Source organism: Lepeophtheirus salmonis, chromosome 4 (assembly GCF_016086655.4).
Source record: "Lepeophtheirus salmonis chromosome 4, UVic_Lsal_1.4, whole genome shotgun sequence".
Lineage (NCBI taxonomy): Eukaryota > Metazoa > Arthropoda > Copepoda > Siphonostomatoida > Caligidae > Lepeophtheirus > Lepeophtheirus salmonis.
Genome location: NC_052134.2, coordinates 13,144,963 through 13,162,695, shown reverse-complemented (window position 1 = coordinate 13,162,695; position 17,733 = coordinate 13,144,963). Strand labels below are relative to the sequence as shown.

General features: G+C 32.4%; 1 protein-coding gene across 1 annotated transcript in view; it reads right to left on the bottom strand.

Moving 5' to 3' along the window:
* The window catches only part of LOC121116756 (uncharacterized), a 32,564-nt gene extending 15,400 nt beyond the window's left edge, over positions 1 to 17,164 (bottom strand). Inside the window, exons 1-2 of the mRNA XM_040711042.2 lie at positions 16,311 to 17,164; positions 15,256 to 15,495 (exon numbers count right to left, since the gene is read on the bottom strand). Coding sequence (XP_040566976.1) covers positions 15,256 to 15,495; positions 16,311 to 16,841 — 771 coding nt within the window. The 5' untranslated portion in view covers positions 16,842 to 17,164. The remainder of the gene's footprint in view (positions 1 to 15,255; positions 15,496 to 16,310) is intronic.
* Between the last annotated feature and the right edge of the window lie 569 nt (positions 17,165 to 17,733).

Here is a 17,733-nt window from a genome sequence, read left to right as displayed (position 1 = left end):
CCTTAACACATATCTGACTTATATTCTGTACATTAATACTTCCGTATCCATAGACATTTTTAGGAACAATTCAAAGACCAACAGTGCTAATGGCCATTTGATACATTTGACTAGGTATTAAATACGAGTGATCTCATGTTCACATCGATGTCAGAAACTTTTCAGAGCACCTTCGTATATTATGTACGACGAGTGATCAACAAAAAATTGTATTCCAGTCCCTTGGAAATGAGCATGAGTAGTGCATAAACTATTACTTTGTTTATTCTTCAAAAATAATAAATCATGAAATAGCCATGACGTATCAAGTGAGACGATGCATCGATAGCTGATAACAAAATAGAAATGATTTTTTTTTTTGCGCCATGTTTTTCTCTTTGAAAGATGTTATGTTGAACAGCATAGTAACTTACGTCATTTCAGCTGCAGTAGTTATTTTGTTATATGGATAAGGACAGGTCCTAGAACTCACTAACATTATTAATACTGCAGTCTATTTATTTTCGTAAGACTTATCCAACACTCTATTTATATGGAATACTTTTGAATAAACAAACAAAACAAAAAACTCTTCCTGAGTTTGTCATGCATTTTTTTTCATTTTATGTTTATTTATTTATATTCATACATAGTACAATGGTATATCAATATAAATGCTCAAGTCATGGGTACAATTAATGAAACTTATCAATTACATTTATAATAGATGCATAACATACTTAGAAGAGTGAAGTATGTAGATAAAGGCCTTAATTGAAATGATCTATAATTCAAGTTGTAGAAAAAGAAGACTTGGGGCATACTTACATACATAATTTGTGTAAGATGTATGTATTTAAAAAAAGGGTTATGTACACACACACACACACAAGTACATTCAATGTGTGTGCGTGTATGTAAGTAGAACGACGCCCAAGGATAAATACCGCTCTCATTATGTATTTTTCATGACTTTTAATTAAAAGGCAATATCAAATTCGTTCAAGCTATAAAAAACACATTATTTTATTATTTCTAGGGTGTTAAAACACATATGCACGTTTAAGATGTTTTCCATGCTGAGAAAAATTACTATATTTTAACTACAGGGTGTTGAGATCAAATAGGACCATTTGTAAAAAAATCTTTAAATTGTCACTGAAGGCATATTTACTTCAAAATTAGCTTAAATTGTAGATTTGAATGATGAGAAAGAGCTCATTTGATGTATCCGCCTTCAACATCAATTACTACCTGAATCCGGGCCCGGAATAATGAGCAGGCGTTCATAAGTTGTTCCTTGGCATGTGATGCTCGATTTTTTCTCTCGATTCAACGTAGCCGTTCCTCCTCTGTAAATTCTTTATATCTGAAACAGCAGTTGCCATGATCCACAAAACTTCAATAAAGTTTGTTGATATAACAACGTTTCTGCCAGCAAAAAAAGAGCCCCCATTAGACATATGCATCATAACAAAACCGCGGACGCACGCAAGCACTGATTTGCTCTAATAATTATATCGATCTCTTCTTGATTTTTTTTCCTCAATAAGATTCAAAACAAATCATATTGAATCTAAACTATACTTTCCAGAAAAACAAAATGTAAATGAACCCCTAACGGTTTATTCTTAAAATAAACACATTTGCCGCAAAAACAATTCGAAAAACCAAGACGTTATTTTCCTTTAAACAGAGCCCTTAAAATAGAGATTCTCCGGATAGGGACATTTGAGATCTCCAGACTTGAAATCTCCATGCTGTTGCAGTCAAAAACGTAACGTGATAAATTCCTTGACATGCTTTTAACTGCATATGTCTACCTCATACCTAGATGAATATATGTCCAAAAAAAAATTACAAACGCAAATGCCTTTTTCAATAGAAAAAAAAGAGGAATGTGATCCGTTTTGATGATAATAATCAAATCCTTCATAACTCATGTTTTTCCTTAGTACTCTTTGAATGAAGATTTTTTGGTGTTTTTCTCTTCTATGATTATTATTCAAAAGATATGAATCAAAAGGCCTGATTTATTGTTTAAATATACAAAATACATGTATGTATGTATACTAGGCTTCATTCAATAATTTTTACAGTGACAAATCATAATATGCAGGTGCATTTCTTGATTAATAAATTATGGTGAGCAATTTCCTTTTGGTTATAATGGTGAGATGGTCTGTCTATCACGTAGAGATTGGATTAATAAATCATTATGCTTTGTAAGTAGTCAACAGGATTTTTTAGCCACCAGTAGTGTTGTGTGAGTCCTTATTTGTTTGGTAGAGTCCAGTCTTAGGACCGGTCTTTAGACTGTCGGTACTTAGGACTCTCAGTTCTGGAACCGATTAAAAAAGAAGAAATTTACTTGAGACATCATCTAGGACCGAACTGTATTACTTTTTAGGACTGATATGCAAGACTGAACTGTACGGGATTGTAGACTTCAGTTCTAAATAAGGAACGGGAGAACACTAGCCACCAGTCTCCCTACAAATGTATAGTTTTTTTCCGTGGATTAATCCACTTATAATTATCCGATAAAGACAAATTACATTAATTTAAAATTCTCCCATAGCATCAGATCTAATGCCCTCAATTTTAGCTCTCTCACATTATCATCCGTGGAGCTATCAGCGTTGAATTTGCAAATTCAAATATGAATTGAAAAAAAAAAACAACGTTTTTTGTACTTTGGAAATTAAAGGAATTAACTGATTTTCTTTTATCGCACCAATACAAACTCAAGAACTATATTGCAATTAGCTTAATCTTATTGAAAAATTCTGTCAAACCATTTTTTGGCAATATTTATCTTTACGGAAACGCACGTTCCTCTATTACAACGACTTATAGAAACCAACTGTATTTCCAAGAATGTTTAAAAATATCGCTTCTAGAATAAAACGACCAAAGGCGTTCGCAGGAGTTGGGATGAAGGGGCTGTATATCCCCCTCAATTTTTTTTTTTTTTTGCTTTTTACAAGAATAAATTTTGGTCAGGATGAAAAAAATTTACGCAAAAATAGGGGATAAATTTTCTTTTTATGTGATTTCTATTCTTAAAAAAAAAAGATCTTGATACAAATTATACAGCAGAGCAAAAAATAAAATATTTGAAATTTTTTACTAAAAAATTAAATATATGAATTTTTTTTCTAAATAATTAAATATTTGAAATTTGTTTCTAAAAAAATTAAATGTTTAAAATTTAATATTTGAATTTTTTTTCTAAATAATTGAATATTTGAAATTTTTTTCTAAAAAATTAAATAGGTTAATTTTTTCTAAAAATTAAAAAATTAAATAAATAGGTTAATTTTTTTCTAAAAATTAAATATTAGAATTTTTTTCTAAAAAATTTGATATTAGAAATTAAATTTTTGCAAATATTTACAAAAATTTAATTTGTGATGAGTAGCTATAAATTTTTAAATGTATTTTTTTTCAAAAAAAAATAAAAAATGTATATATATATATTTATATAATAATTTATAATTATAATTTATATAAAAATCCTAACCACACCCAACTCGCTACTACTTTTAAAGACTGATTACCACGAATTTAAAAAATGAATTTATGTTTCTGCACACTCAACGTATGGAAGAAAAATACGAGTTTTGTGAGATATAAAATGGTTTATGGAGAAAAAGTTGCTGTAATACATATTGCATTCATGCAGGAGTGTTATTCCGCACAAACATGAAAACCTACCGTGTGTTATTAGGTCGATTTTTGGAGGAAAAACATGTAAAGAAGAACTATGTCTTGTTGCTCACTGAACTTTTTTCCATAGTCTGTATCTTTTATGTGGATTTGTGGAGTATGATTTCAAAGATTTACTTCGTTTCTTTGTCCGATACTCCATTAATATTCGACCTCAGCACTCAACGACAAACGTTACAGGAAATTGGGAAGGGTCAATAGGGAATGAATAGTATTGTGTCGGGCCTTATTTATTCGGTCCAGTATAGTCTTAGGACTGGTCCTATCGGTTCTTGGGACCGTTCCTTAGGACTGTCGTTATCTGTTGGTCCTTGGAATATTTCATAAAAATATGGATGGTTGATTAAGCCAAATAAGAAATATGGAATATGTGTTAAGGTATATATCTTGCAAAAAATATATATTTTTAAATTATAATACAATATGAGACGAACATATTATATGATTACTTTGTCATATAATGTGTTTTATTATATAACAGAATAATTAAAAGGAGGAAAAACATCCTCATTGACGTCACAAGGGTAGGATTGACCTTCTTTAAGGACCGACAAATGGGACTGGACTGGACCACAGTTCTAATAAGGATCGACTCAACACTAAATGAGACTTAGTTCTACTATGTCCGTTCCTCCATCATAAATTGACCTACTATCAGTGGTTAATTTATCAAACTCTTCCCCCTTATTATTGTTGTAAACATTAATTGATTAAATAAAAAATAAACCTAGGTTTGGGAAGGTTAACGTAATTGTCTAACAACTACAAGTTAATTCCCGGTAATTATTCTTTCCGTATGTTTGAAGGAAAGGTTGAAAAATGAACATAAGATTATCTCATTGTGGACAGTTAATTATAAATTATTTATAAATTTCATTTGATGGATTTGTTAGATAAGCAATAATATTTTTCCCTTCTTAGCTGCTAAAAAACATAACTTCCTTGATAGATCAAAATATGAATGCTCTTTAAAATGATCCAAAAATTACTACGTAGTATATCTAAAATACCGGGGTTTCCTTTGAAATCTGAACACTCTCTAATTCAATAATTAATTAAGGATACACAATTAGTTACAAAACAAACATGAGATCTCTAGCTTACTTACAAGTTGGGAAAATGACATTTAAACGTGATCAACGAATTTCCATTCCCACACTCCATGCAGTTGGGCGTCTCTATGACCACCTTCTATCCCGTCAGCAAGTCTGAAACGTTGGAGAGGGAGAAGGGCTCTGTCAAGAAGGCCAAACTGGATCGGGAGGAGTTAAAGAAAATCACTTTCAAAGTTACAAGATACCTAAAGATTAAAGTAGAAGGTGTGTGGCTAGAACTTATTATACGTTCCAGCTGTGATTAATTATTTTTTTCGTTTTTATATTCTCCAATCCTTGCTAGATGTGAAGAAAATAAAAAGATAAATGGGATTGAAGAATTGAATAATCGGTCCTAAAGCCGTTGAATGGTAAAAAAGATCAGAACAATAAAAAAGGCTGGGTGGAGAGAAATTTGATTAAAAAATCATTCCAAGGATCGATCCAACACTACTACTGTGCATGGGCCATTTATTATTCATAAACAAATACAAAATTATAGCTACGCTTTTAATAAAATATGACACAGCAATGTTATAATGAAGTATCGAATAAAATGATTTAAATATTGCGAAATATATATATTTTAGTTTAAAAATGGTAAGATAAATAGGGGGTTGTCAGGGTTTACTAATTTGACTAACCACCAGATGATTTTGGGCCTTTTCCTGATACTTTAAGGAGCAGAAGGTTGAGTGATACAATACATGTAACGACGATAGGCATGTAGACCTACAAAATATCAAAAACCTAAGACATATTAAATGCAAATAAAATCAAATACGTCATTTGTAATTACAAAGTCTTCAAAAGAAGCCGAAGCATATTAAAACAAACGACCTTTAAATGTATTTATATATGTATATGAAATTTTTTATTAGGGTTGTTACACACCCAACTTCGGAAGTTATTTATGAGTAGGCAGGGGCGTCCGCAAGATCATAATATATATTTTTCGGAGGGGATAGGCTTGGTTTTGGGAATTTAATATTTTTCAAAAAAGTTTGAAAAATCCATATCTATTTACAAAAAATTATATTTTTTAAATCTACAGTTTTGAAAATTGAAATTTTTTGGAAAAATTGAAATTCAAAAATGACATTTCAAATATTAAATTTTTTGGAAAAAAAAAATTTCAAATATTAAATTGATTCAAAACAAATTTCAAAATATATATAGTCCTGCGGACGCCCCTGAGTTAGGTGGAAAAAGTAAGGAGGTAGTTGTCTTGTTCCCGTGTTAGATACTCGCAAAAATATTTTGTAGCTCTACATCGATTTAAAACAATATGTAGAACACAAGTCATATTGAGTGCATCAGAAAACAATGTATAATTATGATTTAAGATTTTTTTCCCCCTCAAACTATGGCATTTTAGGATTCCACTCGTGATTTTGTGAGGATAATAGATAAACCCTGTTTATAATACGTAAACAAGCTTACATATAGGTTCAAAACGCTTCCTCCTTATTAAAAGTAATAATACGTATAATTAGGAAAATAACATTAGATAATTATGACATCAAGGACTTCATATGTATATGTATTTCCTACTTATTAAGTAAGCCACCATTACTTTTGTGATTCTGCAATACACAAAAAAAATCAAAATATACAAAAGTACATTGGTTGTAAGTACATAATGTACTTATAAGAAACGTATTCAAAAAAAAAAAAAAAAAAATCAAGGTTCTCTTTTAAGAATCAAAATTAAAATACATACAAATATTTTAAAGCACAACTTGGAATTCATTCCACTCGCCCTAACCTTGAAATGTGATATCTTTCCCTTGTATTATACAATACATTTTTGTAAGTATTTATATAGAATCATAATAACTTTAAAAAAATAAAATAATTGTAACAAATACTTTGGTAGTACTTTGATAGCTGTTTGTTTCAAGTTATATATTATATACAAAATCCTAATTAACTAATTTAATACAGGGTCCCGAGTGGCCCATTAAAATCCGAACACTTAGAATTTTAAACTTCAACAGGATATAATTTTAACAAAACTAAATCTATCAATAAATGTTTGTCTGAGCTCTATTAATCATTTATATAGCTACCATTAGTGGCAATGATAGCTTCCAGGCCTGGAACCCAGTGCAGATGTAGTCCTCTGTCATGGCGTCCCATTACAAGCTGACTTTGGCCTTGAGGGCCTTGGTGTTTGGATGACGGACAGTGCTGGCCTTCACCTCGACATACACCTAAACGATGTGGTCGAGAGGGTTGGCATCAGGACTGGGGGAAGAGAGTCTTGCAGCTGGTTTCAAAAGTGTGGCCTATCCACCTACACAAAACTCTTTCTGTCCATTTTTTTATAGCTTTCTGGACAGTTTGGTGGGGAAACCCCAAAATCTATTTCATGGGCCTCATGAACTTGCTAGGATTGACCTAGACGGTTTTCTTTCATTCCTCCGGATCAAATTTGTCCTTTTAGACAGAACCCTTCTTCCTCTTCAACGTTTCGGAGTTGCTGACGGCGTATACTGTGGTCCTGGAGGGACCCAAATCCTTGGAGTGCACGAAATAAATCCGTAGACTTGAAAGTAAGCTAGATAACTCAAGTTTTTGTTTTGTTTTCTAACTAATTTCTTATGCTTTAATATATCAAAATATGAATTAATTTCAATCACTCAACCTTAATTAATGAGTAATTGTTTAGATTTCAAACGACCACCCGTTATAACAACGAAGTTCAGCCCTTTTTGATCTATTTACTTTAAATTGACATGAAATGCTTATATGTTAAGATTGATTAAAAAAAACAACCAAAAAACTGAGCAGCAGATACAATAATTAAGAATATATTTCCCTCAATTTAGCCCCAGCTTGACCTCTATAACAGTCTTGATTTGGACCTTGAACCACACGCAGTCCTAGAAACTAGAATACGATCTAAGTTTTCCATTGTAGGATGATGGAGTCGATCAGAAACTTGTTGATAGTATAAGGACCTATGTTGACCTTTAACTCAAGGTACCTCCAGACAAAATAGTCCATGGTATGGAGGTCAGTGTAGCTAGGAGGCCAACTATCCTTGTACAACAGGTTGTAGTAGTGCTCTTGTAGGAAATTCTGAGTGATAATGCGCTTTTATGTATATTTTACCAATAAAAAAATCTTTACCCAATTTCAAAATATCAACTATACCGGAAAATCCGGAAATCTGAAGAGCCAGGTTGTGTTGTTACACTCGGTATATAAGTTTTCCATTGTCCATTGTGATATGGGCATGTAAAAAAAAAACACACCAAAATTCAACATGGTAACCCTGAGAATTTCAAGAATTATTTGAAGGAGAGAAGAAATAGTGCTTTCATTAGATCAGCTACAATCAGCTGTGACAAGAAAGGAAGGAGAAAATGATATAAAGAAGAACATTTGCTAGAATTACTCCAATGTCGATCCCCCATTCTACTCTGAGTCCAACAAGGACTTATAATTATAACTCCGCAACAAATCCTCAGGGTTACGCTCCGTCTTTATGAGTACACACATACGTTCAAACAGGTTTTGAATATGATTGAATCAATTTTGGACAGGATGTTCACTACTCAGGAATGAAATAATAACGACAACTGCTAATTTAAACAAAATAACTTCTTCATACTACCAATTACAAATTAACGGGCCAGCTAAAAAACACCGGATTTACATCATTGGTTATAATATTGGGTTTTTTAAGGAACATTTGACGGTTTTCATAAGGGTATTATACAAAAAAACAAAAAACATAAAGTAATAATTATGTGTTGGTCACATTGGTCCTTAGGGCTGTTAACTTCATTTTTATGTTTTTTTTTTGTACATTTTATCATATTTTACTTTAAAGAAGTATGTTCGATCAAACAATAATTTACTTATTTTTATAAATACATCATAATTTCATGAATTTTCCACTAAAAAAAAAAAGATTTAAGTGCTTCATCTTAAGATTGTTAAAATTTAAAAAAAAATCAAATACCATAAACCATGAAAAATTTAAGGTTACAAACTAAGGTCGAGGTTTAAATTTTTTAAATATCAAAAATACAAAAAAATTAGATTATTTTTGTTCAGATACCGAGTGGTCCATTAAAATCTGAACACTTGTAATTTTAAACTTTAACAAGATATAATTTATGAATTAAGAATAAAATTTCTACAGAACTAATATTATGAATTGATGTGTGTCTGAGCTCTCTTAATTATTAATGCGACAATGATGGCTTACAGACAGGAGCGGAAAGCTAAGCACCCACTACGGATATAGTCCCAGTGCTGGCTGATGGTGTCTTTGAGAGCCTCGTTGTTTCAATAACGGACATTGGATGCCTTCTCCTTTACATGCAACTAAAATCTGTATTCTAGGGGTTGGCATCAGGGCGATAAGGGGGACACAACTATCAAAAAAGAGTTCAAAAGACTCATTCAAAAGTGTTTTGCAACGGAGGACATGGGATATTTTCATTACTGGTGTCAAAAGTGGGCTCTTCACCCTCACAAAACTCTTTCTACCCACTTTTTTGATAGCTTTCTGGACATTTTGTTGTGAAGCCTCGAGATCTCTTGCATGGCCCCTCATAGACTTAAGGGGATTGTCATTAACTCACCCGAGTCCAGTTTGGCCTTTTTTGAGAGTCTTTCTTCCTCTCAAATATTTCGTACTTGCCCACAGCGTAGACGGTAATCCTGGAGACAAACACCTACTTGAAGTATGGGATTTCGTCGATCCCTTTCAAGTGTCATTTTCTCGACTTGTACTTAAGCTAGAGAACTCAGGTTTGCTTTGTTTGGTAATTAATTGTTTTTGCTTTAATATATCGAAACATGAATTAATTTCAATCACTCAACCTTAATTAGTTATTGAATTAGTAAGTATTTTGATTTCAATTGACCCCCAAGTACAAGGTTATCATTGCTTTGGTTTACGAGATATTGCTAATCAAACAGTCATCAAACTGCTAATTTCTTCATGTGTAAGACCTTAGAACTCAGAATAGGATTGAGTTTGATATCCAAAACTTCATTTTTGAGCTGTTCTACTGTCAATAATACCAGATTCCAATTTTGAGTCAAATCTGTTACCTCGTGATTATTTTTCATGGAATTACCCATTTATTAGGTCGACTAAAAAGTTCATAGGCTGACATTATGGTACCACTAGAATAAATTCATATGATTTCCAGCTAGTATCAACCCTCAAACGACAGGTGTACAAGTTTGTCATCAGTCACAATTGGTTCGTGAGATATAGGATTGTGAGTGAAGGAATATTTTTTGTTAAAAAAAATAGATAAAAAAGAATTTTGTGTTTTAATGCAATCATTGCTTACTGATTAAAAAATACTGTTGAAGCCAAGGCTAAGCTTGATAAACATTAATCGGACTCTGTACAAGCGAAATCAACCGTTGAAAAATGGTTTGCTTAATTTAAAGGAGGCAAAATGAGTATCAAAGAAGATGCACGCCATGGACGCCCGAAAGAGGTAGTTCTCGAGGAAAACATAAAGTAACTCAACAAAATAATTTTGAATGGCCGTAAAGTTAAGTTGATCGACATAGGTGAGGCTCTAAAGAAATAAAAGGAAAGTTTTGGATACATCGTGCATGAATAGTTTGACATACAAAAGCTGGTGCAAAGTGGTTGCCATTTGAGCTCACAATCTATAAAGAAATAGAGTTCAATCGATAGTCACCCGAGGGGACTGCACGAGATAGACCAAATCTAAAGCGAGGAAAGATGCAAGAGTTGACTGGCAAAGTTATGGCATCAGTATTCTTGGATGCACATGGCATAATATCCATCGATTATCTCAAAAAGGGCCAGACTATTAACATTGATTATTACATGGCATTGTTGGAGCGTTTGAAGGGTGGAATCACGAAAAAATAGCCCCGTTCGAAAAAATAAAAGTGTTCTTTTTTCATCAAGGCTGAAAACTATGGCAAAAAAGGATTGATAAAGCTACGAATTGCTTCCACAATTATCGTATGCCTCAGATCTATCCCTCAGTGTCTTTTTCCTATTTCAAAAAGAAATCTGCTGAAAAAAATAATTCAGAGCTAATCACTGAACTATCAAAATGACATCAGAAAATTGCATGGCTATTATAATCGTTGTATCCCCCATCGAAGGTAACTACATTGAATAAACAAATCGAATTTGCCTAATAAATGTGTTTTAATACGAACTATTAAGCTGACATCATATTGTGGTCCCTTTTGTACAATTTGTCAAATCTGGACAAAGTACTCTGCTCAAACATTTATCTAAATTTATGTAGAATGAGAGATATTCAATTAATTTTTTAATTTTGACAATTTGGCTCAAGAAGGAACAGAATAACAAATGTCATCATTAAAGGAGTGGCATGAATACTTGGTCAGACACATATTATCTCACATAGGAGTCTGAAGTTGTTTTTAAGGTAATGATGTGTAAAATTACTATTGTGTTTCCACTTTTAATGTAGTTAAAATTGTTCTATTCATAATTTTCATAAATTGCTAATTTATTATAACTGTTTTACATCAATTTAAAGAGGTACCTAATTAAATGGTGGTTATACATATAAAAAAAATACTTGGCCGGACACAAATTAACTTTTTCCCATTTACCAAGGTCTACTGAAACTAAATGTACCAGTCAGTTGGATTTTGGACCGCAGATATGCCTCACGAATGGGCCTTGAAAATTTATTGTAGGTGGCCCTGAAAAAAGGCAAAAATTATGTAATTGTTTGTATTCTTTTGACTATAACTTCGCAATGACTTATCGTATAGGATTGATATGGGTATCAAATCAAAGCCAAAAAACTGTGCTTCAATTTTTATAAGCATGATATTAATCCTTTATTTGTACCCTTGGGTAAATTTTACCCCAGATTTAAAAGATGCATGTTTTTTATTTTTTTATTCTCCTCAGTTATTATTATCTTAACGTAAAAACTTTATGCATTAAACTTGATCAAAGCTAATAGCTCTATACTTAAAAACAATGCAATATAACATACTAGAAATACATTGATTTTTATATATATGTATATATTTATTTCTGGACTATCCCACAATTTGCAGTTAACAGTTTTTCGGCTCTTGGTCGGTGGTAATCCTAGTTGCAAAGTCACTCATGAGCTTTAATCCTCTTTCAGCAACATCATTGGTCACTCTTACTGACTTCACAAACTCCCAGGCTGTCCTATAGTTTCAATTTTCCCCCCAGGTATCAACCGGTATAATAATCCATTCACTTGTTCAATCCGAGAGTGTCAAACAAAAAATGTAACTCAGGTTCTATCAAGTCTGTAAGAGATGTAGCTTGATTAATGACTGGAAAAACTGGCTTGCCTTTTCTATAACACTCCGGCTTTTCGGTTTTGGATAGCTTGATTACCAGCTTTTGTTTTATGGACGTTGTCATGCTCTCATGTGAACTTAATACCTTGATTGTTACTAACTCCTGAGTCAGATACCAACCGTGATTTCGCAATTTCTTCAGAGCAGAGGCTGTAAGTTCATTATCAGTATGTTGATAGTGAAGCATCTTCTTAATCAATTGAAAATTATGGATAGGAGCATCGGTGGCAGATTTTTTTGTTATCCAGTGCTTTGAATAACATAAAGCCAGGAATTTATTTATTATCTCCAGTTTAATGATTGTGTCATTTTCGTAGTTTAGTCCATTTGAAAAAATAACAATTTCATTGCATATATATTCTTGGTCCTCCAACGGGCTTGGTGAATTGCACCAGGCTTGGTCTAATGAATACCTCGACTAGGTTTCTTACCGAGAATAATCAGGCATAGCTCTGCTACTTCTATGAAGTCTGCGTTTGAAGGTTTCTTCTCTAGAATATTGCTTATGGCATTAATTGATTTTTTCTTCAAGGTGTCAAAATCTTTTTCAACATTGGCTATAATTATTGGATTGTCCGTATCTAACATGGACCACATTTATTTTAATTTACCAAACATTGTTTTGTCCGGACCCTGATTCTTGCTAAAAATAAGCTTCCATGCTCTTCCAATTATCACCTCTGATATATATATAACTTTTCGCCCAATTAACACCAAGCAATTTCCCTTACTCGTACTGTGGAGCATCTGAGACGGACGAGTAGAGCAAGACTATTAACAGGGCATTTCTTAACCAAGAACGTTCCTTAAAAGTTTGCCATCCCCGTGTAATGTTCAATATTTTGGTAAATTTTGCTCAAAAGTTAAATGTATTTCACTTTATTGTATTCTATTTTGTATACATATACGTCAAGATAAAAAACAGAGGAGAATACCTAAAATGACAGGGGAAAACATACATTTTTTATATCTGGGGTAAATGTACCCATGGGCACAAATAAAGGGTTAATAATATTAATATACAAATTGAAGCACAGTTTATTGGCTTTGATTTAATACCCATATCAATGCTATACGATAAGCCATTACGAATCTATAGTCAAAATGAGCCATGAGGCAGGTATAACCGCGGTCCAAAATGCAAATGACTTGTATATTAAGTTTCTATAGACCTGGGAGAACGGGAAAAAATCAAATATTAAAGGGTTGGGAAAAAAAGTTACAATTTGAACCGGTCTAATGTGCATACATAATGCTAGCAGGCTCAAATAAGGAAGCTGTGAATAAGTATGAATTTATAAATTTTTCTCCAAAAAATTTAATGTTTGAATTTTTTTTCAAAAAATGTTAAAATTGAAATCAAATTTTTTTCCAAAAAATTAAATTTTTGAATTTTTGTTAAAAAAAAATACGCCCCCCAATATATATGACCCCGCGAACGCCCCTGGGACAGACACAGCACTAGTTGTGAGGCAAGGAACTTCAATATTTTACTATGTTTTTTTTTGCTATTTATAAATACTATGTTCAGCAATAGTAGTCCGAGCAATCCGGACATGGGTGCATTAGTCGTCGCTGGTAAAGGGGGGTGCATGTCCCTTCCCCAGATTTACTCATGAAACTTTATACATAAATATTTCCAGAATAATCTCATCATTTCAAAGTTTATATCTTCATCCTTTAGTACGGTTAAATAATTTTGATTATCGACTCCTAAGTGTCTAGATTTCGTTGTCCTGATCTGGACTAAATTAATTAGATAAAAAATTATTATATATTTTTTCAGAGAATTTTTGTCTTTTTTTCTCTCAAACCATCAAAATATTGGTCTCAAATAGGGTGGTTTGCCTAAAATGCTATGGCTGATTGCATCAGCTCGAATTATGTTTAAGTTGAACTTAAATTTCAGTCACCCTAAATCTAGTGACTTTGTAAGTTCTTAGTTTATATTTAAGTCGATTTGGTGCAGCCGGGTCCCTTAATTCCACTGATCTCGGAGCTGTTGAATCCGTATAATTCGAGATATAAGGCGTGTATCAGTACAACCAACTAATATTAATATTCTTTTTGAATGTAAATGCTAGATTTTATGAACAAGAACTTGTAATAAAAAAAAAGTTTTAACGAAGCTCACACAGAAAGGGATAATGATGTTTTTTTATACTTTATTTTAATTTACAATAAGGATATGAAGATCTTGCAATCCAAGGCTTTTTTTACAATGATTCTAACCAGTAAGATAATTGACAATACTTCTTCATTAGGAATATAAAAAGGATTTTATTGATAATGATCATTTATGTTGAAGCCAAATACCCTTCACATTAAGGAACTTCTTCATACCCAACAGTTTAAATAAAATCAGGATTGTCGCAACAATGAACAAATGGCTCTTGTACAAATTTAATTGTCTAGTTAAGTTAATTCCCACGGTTTTTTAAATATATTTATATGATAATAATTATTTTACAATTTCAAATGACATTGTTACCTCAAAAACTGTCATGGCCTCATCATAAAAAAATGCTTAAAAATTAAACACAATACAAGTCCATGCTTTGCATTTATAATTTGCAAACTCTATTCAATATAATTGAGGCAAACAAAGGAAATAACTTTTTCATAATTCAATTTGTAACGTTAGTCAGCATAATAAGTATAACTATTCCAGACTAAATGATGCTCTTTTTTAAAAGGAGATTGGAACAGTATTTTAATCATACCTAAAGAACATAGGTGAGATACATTATGATCAACGTGTGCCGTACGTTCCCTAATTGGGTTTCAATATAACATGGCACGTACGTAATTAATAAAATAGATATTCTGAGTGTATATCTAGGTACATGAAGGGTAAATTTATGGGTTTGTCTAGCTATGTATGTACTTACTAGTTACATCCGATGATAGTATTTCTACATGGTAAACAATTTGCGAATTAAAAGAGTCAAAAAACATAGAAACATGGAATGTGTCGGTCTATGATTATGTAGTATAATAGACCCTACAAAAAGATCATGCTAAACAAATACGTGTAACATAAATACCCCTGACATGCGATCTTATATATATATTGAATATTATTCATCAAAACTCTTACCCATCCGCCTTGTTGACCAATCCAATTCGCTATGTCACGCTCAACTACAAGTCCCATGGCATCAATAAGACCAAAGAGATATTCCGGGTGCCCTTGTCGAACACAGTCAACAGCTAATCCTCCTGCGACACAATACAAACTCACTATTTTCCCCCAAGACACTTCGAACTTGAATAGTTCCCGCGCTACGGAGCTCAAAACCCCTCTTACTGACTTTTCACTTGTGATTGTAACAGAGACCTTGAAAAGTGTAATAAAAAAAGAAGAATGAATTTGAATAAAATATAAATCAGTCTAAATGAATTGATAACTAAATGTATGAATGAAACTAATGATAATCTAACCTCAAAAGTTAACCAGAAATAACATTTAAAAAAAAATAGGTTCAAATATATCAAAAGGATATTAGAAAAAAACATGGCAAAAATAAAACAAGAGACTTCCATTAGTAGTACTCAGATATTCATTTGAATTATGTTAAAAAGAAGGAATACTATAGAAGAGCTGTAATAGCATTTTCCTTGAATTTTAAATTTACATATGTATATATATTATGAAATGATGAATTTGCACATTGAGTTGAGTTTTCATGGATACACCTTGACTTGAAAACATTGTGTTTACGTACACATTTCACATCTTACATATATCTGGAATGATTCGTTACTCTACCCCTATTTTTCAATATTTATGATAGATTCATCTTTTTCTATCTACTGATAGTTGTATGATTACAAACAAAATTGTTTGCTTTAACAGAAAATGTAGGTCGCAAATAACAGGTGGTACATTGGACCTCGTTATCCCCTCCCCCTTCCTCACCCCGCCAAAAAACATGTTTTGCAAGATAATTATGACAAGTACATCATAATAATTTTACAACTATTTCTCACTTCCTAGCTAACTAGAGTTAAAATTAATAAACCTAACTTAAATTCAAGGAATACGTGTGTAGAACAAATTTTTTTCTTCAATATAACATGTAGTAGATGTTTGAGAAATCAAACCAACACATCGGACATAAATCATTAGCATACAATTAACTTCATGCTAACCTGTCGACAAACTCCAGAATATAATTTAGGATGTAATCTCTCCAATTCAATCCCAATTGACTGTAGCTGTCCAAAAACTTCACAAACAACAATCCCTCCAGGTACATTAGCCATGGAGCTCAGTCTTTGTAGACCCAATTTTCTATTGAGCAGTCCAGTTCGCTTCAAACGACAACGGATATATTGCGAACATAGGGATTTGGCTTGATTAACAATGTCTGTGACGCTGACGGTTCTCCAACCAATGGTCGTAGATAACTTACGAGACACAGCATCAGATACATTAGAAAACCGACGGATTCGTCTATGAGCGAGATCTGGTATATCCATATTGAGTTGAGAGAAATTGGAGGCAGAGGAGGGATGTTGAAATGGGAATAGATTTGAGCCTGGAGATACATTTGAAAGGGATTGGAGAGAGCTTCCATGTGAGGAAACGGGGAATGACATTTTCCGAGCTCGGGATATAACCGATGGAGTCCCACTGTAAACGTTGTTACGTCGTTGAGGTAAAGGGGGCACTGAATCCATTTTGAATGTGTTGGATCAACTAAAAACTCCTAGTTAGTTTTTCATGATCAAACCATCACTTATAAGTTAATTGAAGGTGATAATTTGTACATAGAGACTCAAAATCACACAAATGTTTTAAATTGTTCACTCTTTATTTTTTGTTTCATGACCGGTAAAAAAACACAAGTTTTTCTTCACAATTATACTGACACTCTTAACCTCCAGTTTATGATGAATGATATTATATATATGAGGAAATGTGTGTATTGTATTCTACGGCGCTTTCCTTAATGCTCTACCTCTTGGTACAATCCGTTGACTGCTGCACAGACATGTGATTATTTTATTGTAATATCAAATATGTATACATGGAGAGCGCTCCTGCCATACCCACTGGTAGAACATCTAGCTACAACCAATTCCTCTCCACGTCTTTCACCTATACGGCAGTAAAATTTCAACAATGCCAAAGTGGCAGAATGTTATATACTTAAGTCATCCACCTCTTGTATTTGTTATTTTTATTATATACCTACTAAAAATCAGACGTCTTGAATTAAGATTCTACTTCCTCAATCTGAGCACAAATCCTAGATGATTCAATTATACTAGAGACATAAAAATAGACATGGACGCGTCGATGTGTCGAAAGATATAAATTATATACTATCTTCATTCTAAGCCAATTATTGCTTTACTCTACTATAAAATATGTTAGTGCATACCTTTAAAATTGAGAAGTCAATATTACATATAATAATTAAATATGCTCAGGTTTCGTGATAGATCATTAATTCCAAACTTGCGTGTTTGTATCTATTTAAAATTAGTTTGATATTTAATCTACCATACACCTACAAATAATTGCATTAAATGATTAAAATCTCTACTACTCAGATTTGGCAATTAG